The sequence below is a fragment of the Plasmopara halstedii genome (assembly GCF_900000015.1).
Source record: "Plasmopara halstedii genome assembly, contig: Scaffold_2547, whole genome shotgun sequence".
Lineage (NCBI taxonomy): Eukaryota > Oomycota > Peronosporomycetes > Peronosporales > Peronosporaceae > Plasmopara > Plasmopara halstedii.
The window spans coordinates 216,121-222,110 of record NW_020189454.1 but is presented as its reverse complement, the minus strand read 5'-3'; the positions used below and the strand labels follow the sequence as shown (position 1 = coordinate 222,110).

At 38.9% G+C, this 5,990-nt stretch overlaps 1 protein-coding gene across 1 annotated transcript; it reads right to left on the bottom strand.

The window, feature by feature from the left end:
• Window positions 1-1,808: 1,808 nt before the first annotated feature.
• On the bottom strand, window positions 1,809-3,690 carry PHALS_04267 (hypothetical protein PHYSODRAFT_347828; the record flags this gene model as incomplete). Its single annotated transcript, XM_024718351.1, has 5 exons — window positions 1,809-1,842; window positions 1,899-1,973; window positions 2,042-2,116; window positions 2,186-3,370; window positions 3,452-3,690. 5 exons carry the CDS (start codon window positions 3,688-3,690, stop codon window positions 1,809-1,811), a joined length of 1,608 nt encoding a protein of 535 aa, XP_024583758.1.
• Window positions 3,691-5,990: the final 2,300 nt, after the last annotated feature.

Genomic DNA, 5,990 nt, shown 5'->3' with positions numbered 1-5,990 from the left:
TTTTGATGAAGATAAAGGTGGATGGAGTAAGTGAAGACATTTTGTCTCATTGACAAATTTCATGCGATTCTTGATTCCGTGCGACAGTTCTCATTTACAGAAGACTGATCGCCAAGCTTATCCAGAAGGAAACTCTTTATCGGATGTCGCTGAGGAGTAGATTGGCACGTGAGTGATCCAACTGACACTATTCTTCAAATACGCCGAACTTTTATATTTCATACGATTTACCGTGACGTCTTCCCAGCTACATAATTTCTCACCACCGATGAGATAGTAGTGTTTAACTATATGGACAAAAACTCGTTAATGAAATCCAAAATATCTCTACTCGGTCCGATCAGTCGTACAAACAATCATATATCAATATATCTATTGTCTGCTCCAAGAACTTATTAAGGAGAAGGTCTCAAGTCAATTTCAGACGACTTTTAAAAATTCCTGATTCTACAAACAGTATTTGAGTGGGTACCCGTTAACGATCGCCACAAGTGAGCATTCAACCCTGCGCTTGACACTTATTTTCGCCGCTGCAATTTCGGTCGTGATCGTTATCATTCCGTTTAAGCACCACAGCAATGTCATAGAAAGCGTCGGCTTCCAGCCAAGATATAAACATTTCTGTGCCTTTTGCCTGCTTCAATCGTCGTAAATCAAAGTCGCATTAGTGCGTGTCTATTATGATAATCACGTATCACTGGAAGCGATATATTGACATATTGATATTTATTCCACCTTACCTGCTTTAATTGAGAAGTGATGCCGTGGTCACCATGACATGTCCATTGTTCTTCTTACTTGTACTATGCTTCCATGTTCAAGCCGAAGACATACTCAAGAAAAAATATCACAAGCGAAGCGTCAGTTTACGTGTAGATGAATCTTCATAAATTTCTCAAATCACATCCTCGAATTGACCATCCACCTGTTCTGAGCAAGAAAGAAGCCTAGTCAGAAGTAAGCCTTTTTCACTCAAAACTCCCTTGAAACGTGAAGAAGATTGATAGTTTGAGTGTGGCCACTGCTTGTGTTTGCACTTATATCTGTTGGGGATACAATCCTTGCGATTAAGAATCTACAGTCACTGGATGAGTCTCGGCGATATTAAACAAAGGACGCTAGTCTTAGCTTTAGCTCCTTGCCTTACGAATTCGACACAGCAATACATTTATCAAATCCTTTCTTGTAGTGATCACGTAAAATAGAGAAATCACGAGGATCCAAACACGACTTTCAAAGGTCTCGAGCTTTTCTGCAACGACACATACCAGGTCAATACTGTCATCATATACATCAGAAATTGCTAAAGTTAGAGTCAGCCATATCAACCAAAATTTGGCTACTTTGCGCTCTACATACATCTGGTCGATACTCCCTCATTCAGCTTCCGTTATGTCTTCAAGTCACGCCACAGCTGCACAAACAGTGTAACTTTTGAAGTTTCAATTAGAATATGTCTTGTTTTCAACTACTATATATGTACTGTCTTTCGTATCAAATCTTATGAAACTTCGCCTTCCTGGACATGACAACTTGTAGCGTTGATGACCACACTACCACGTCGTTATATGTCTGAAAAAAATGTTGTCTGAATGATGCTGCTAGATGTAATCATAAGAAGAAAACATTGCACTATTATATTTTTTAATTTCCTCACACTTCGGATAAGAAGCGGAACGACACACTCAAATGATGTTGCTATACATCAGTGGTGTGCCCACTCATACCATCAAGACAGCAGTGAGCAATCAAAAACATTGGTAAGTCTCGTCGACACTGCAAATTTAAGTGACATCTCAGATTGTTGTTTAGATATTTTGAGCTGAAGTATCTACTGAATTCCTATTAGCAAAAGTCGCATACCAAACACATTTAACATTTATAAACACTGCGAAAACCGATGTTTGCCACCTTTGTGCGTATATCTTCGCTTAGGATAGCAATCGCCACATAAATCATAGTCAAAGCACTCACTGCAAGCACAACCATGTAGCACATTATTTATAATGTTCACAATTATAAAAACTATAAATGAACGTACTTGCACCGATAGTGAATTGTCTTGCATCTTGACCCTGGATCAGCTTCTGTATCGATCTGCTGTTCGCAACGATTACTACAGATAAACATCAGGTGCAAGTCATTCCACGAAATGTTCTAACTAAATGTTTTATCGAGAACGTACCATACAATATCTTCTTCAAGACCTTCATCTTCTTCTTCACCCCCCTGCTGATCTTCTCCATCATCATCATCATCCATACCAGCAGCTAATCTATTCTTGCATTGACATTCGCCAAAGCAATAAACTCGCTTGCCAGTTGACTGCTGATGGGACAGCACCTGATTATCGTTTAAAAGGTCCGTTTTTTGAGCAGATTCGAGTCCATACTGATCCAAGTCCCAACCAGCTTGGGCACAAATGTAGCGAACAATATCGTCGCAATTTCCCAAGAGCGACATGTCAAACTCCTCTTCATTATCTTCGTCCATTTTGCTGTCTTGAGTTCCACTAATTTGGCTCATTGTTCCACCGGCCGACAAGTTTTTCGACTTTAACTTCTTCTTCTTCAACGCCGTCTTGTTAATGACAACTTGGGGAATATGCGACGGCAAGTAGCTTGGAATCTCCATCACAGGTGCAACTTTAAGAGATGTTCCAATGACAATCAGCAAATCTGCTCGTAAACGATCTTTTGTGATCATGGTACTAACTTTATCGTCCAAAATTTCACCAAAAAAAGTAATTTCTGGCTTCAAAACACCGCGACAATTTGCTTGTGAGCACGTAGGAACAATTCCAGCTTGAATAACCGACATTAAAGAATTTGTAGGTATTCGCTTCTTGCAGCGCATACATGCTGAATAAGCAAAACTACCGTGGCAAGGGATACACCTTGTCACACCAGCAGCTTCCTCGAGTCCATCAATATTTTGTGTATACACGCGAAGCAACTTTTTTTTATCTTGTAACAGCCTTAAAAACCAGTGCGTTGGTGACGGTTTGGGTGAGCTGGCAAAAGCATTGCGTACTACTTCAAAAAATGGTGCTGGGTCGTCTCGAAAGTAGTCTATCTGAAACAAACACTCAGGTTCTGGTAATACAACATCCATATTGCGTGCCATGGCATAAATACCATCCTTTGAACGAAAGTCTGGAATGCCACACGACACACTAATACCAGCTCCAGCAATCACAACGATCTTTTTTGCCTTTTTTAAAAGTTGAATAAAGTCGGTGATCGAGTCTAGTGTTTTGCGAGGCAATGCACTTAACAAGTCGACTTTAGCTTCTTGAAGACATTCGTAGCAACTTGTGTTTCCTAGGATTGAAGCTGATTGGAAGGGCTTACCACATGCTGCATGGTATCTGCATTTATACAAAAACATATTTCCACAAAATTGAGGAATCATAAGAATTCTTTAAAAAAAAAATTCAAAGAATTCGTACAGTCGTGAACAGTTGTCACATTGTAGCATTGTATTTCGGTAAGTTCTTGGCGGTCGATGGCAGATAAAACATTCAGCACCTTGTTTGCGACGCTTTTTCTTATAGTTCGAGCCATAATTCTCGTCATCTGAGTCATCATTCTCGTCGGAATACTCGGGTATTTGTTGACCTGACGACAGAACTGCATAATCTACGTCCGTCCGTTTAGCCTTTCGGCTGGGTCGGTCAGATAGCGCCATCATTATCTGTAAAAGCTGTTTTTTATCGGCTAAAACGGTGGACAAGTCGATTTGTGGAAGCGAATCGGGGAGTGAGTGAGGTGGGGGTACTATCGACTTTTTTTTTTAATAGGGGTTTTCCTAGTTTTATGTGGATTCTTATAAGTACGATTACTGTGTCAAAGGCGAGGCGAGCGCTTGAGACCATCAATTGAGATGGGTTGGACATGTACAAAGAGTGTTTGTTGGAGAATAGTGGGATTACAGGTATTCAGATGATCATTTTTTATGTAGCAGATAACATTTTCGTTTTAGTCTCACACTTTGAAATGTCAGTACGAGTCGATTGAAGTAGTACAGAAGAATTTCTGGTCTGCCAACTAAAACGACCCATCGTTAGATTCTTTGTGATCGGTAGAAATCATTGTAGTTTTCTATACTGATCATGCAACGATGATGATCTCAAAGGTCTCATCAGAAATTGCGATTACAAATAATTTGACATCTTAAGAATAAAGCTACGGACATTTATTATTATGATTTTTAGTTATACATTTTCTTTGTGAGAATTCACAGCAACACACGATAACATTTTAGACGTGATGACGTAGCACAACCATCAACCAGAACTTAGGAGAGCTCTGTATTATATTCATGCGGGATATAAAAAACGCGGACAAATGAGCTTTTTTTATTATATTAATACACCCAGACAATCACTTTTTCTGTACGATGCATACAAAGCTTTTGATACTACTATATTGGGATATACGCTGACCCCTTATTAAGAATATTATCGCCTTACATGAGCAGTCGTGTTGAGCATCAACTCGTTCGATGTTGGGTGTGCAGCTTTTCGTAAAAGTAGTGCTCCGACAATGATAAGCCTTCAGAAATGCATCTTTATTTGATACCACGACTTGTTTTTGTCCATGTCCTTTTTTAAATTGTGCCGTTATTATAAAAAGGGGGAGATGTACAAACAAGATTAGTATTGTCCTTGGGAATTTCTAATACATGTCGGATCTCATTGATAATATTGTGAGATCTCGAAAAACGCAAGAAGAAAGTCGTTTTCATACCTGTATGTTAATATCCCATCGTATGCAATGCTTCATACATAGATGACATATTATTGAAAAAAATATTTTAAATAGTTGAAGCGCACACAAAAACTTAAAAGATACAAGTATTATGGGGACAATGGCTCAGATGAGGTAGATTATATTAGCTTTATTTAAATTCGGTAGCTCATTCGCGAAGGTGTTGCTTCGTCAGTAACAAAGAGCAAGGACATCAACTGTCCTTATCGCCTGATGTGATACGAGACTTCTGCTGATGGTAATCTACGTGATGTACAGTAGGGTAGCGATGCAACAACGGTACAAAGATTCCATCCGAATGTTGTCTGCTCGCTCGTATATATTCCTTGCAAATTTGTAACTCAGTAAGATGAACTACCTCATGGAAATAGAACTCAGTTTATACCGCATCCATTACTCCTGACATCATACATGATCATTTGAAAGGAAGCCAGCTGATTCGAGTGTTTAGCGTTTGATTGGCAAAATCGATTATACTTCTGGTCAGTTCTTGTGATTGATGGCATATGGAGTCAGCAGACATTATACCAAGCTATCAGCTTTCCACCAGCTTACTGACAACAAAAAACAAGAAGAATAAATGCTGTTTCAGTATTTTTAGATTAGGCAGCGCCAAATTTGATAATTCAAGTAATCTAAGCACAAATCAACATCGAGGCATTCATCCACGTTTGATACTTTGTTAGATTGTGAGTTTAATTGTAATCGTCAACAAAACAAGTCAAATAAAAAACAAGTCCAGATGCGCCGCCTGTCTGAAGAGTATATTATAGCGCTTGAAATCAAGAAGCTCGAGACATATTCCTTTAAATTATAAATTCGGTATGGTGTCGAAAGCCTGAAATCTAGTAGTTAGAGTGAATAGTTATCTAGATCAATAAAAAGGTAACTTACGTGTACATCGTACTTTAAGCTGTAAACGAAAAATACTTTTAGCCGTATCATATTGGGAATTGCACTTGTCTCCAATGATATTTCTGTGCTCCCTACACAATACGACACGGCTGATCATAAAGGCAAGAGATAGCTCAAGAACTGTAACATATTTGCACGAAGGATGCTAGCACCTTTGTTGTGCTCACAAATTATACTCACGAGTTCCTTCCCGCTTTAGATGTAAAGGTGGTAAAACACAGTGATTTAGTACAAGGTACAATAGTATTGTAGGTACTCCAAAAAGAAACGCAGTGAACTTTATCATAAATCATGTACAGCGCA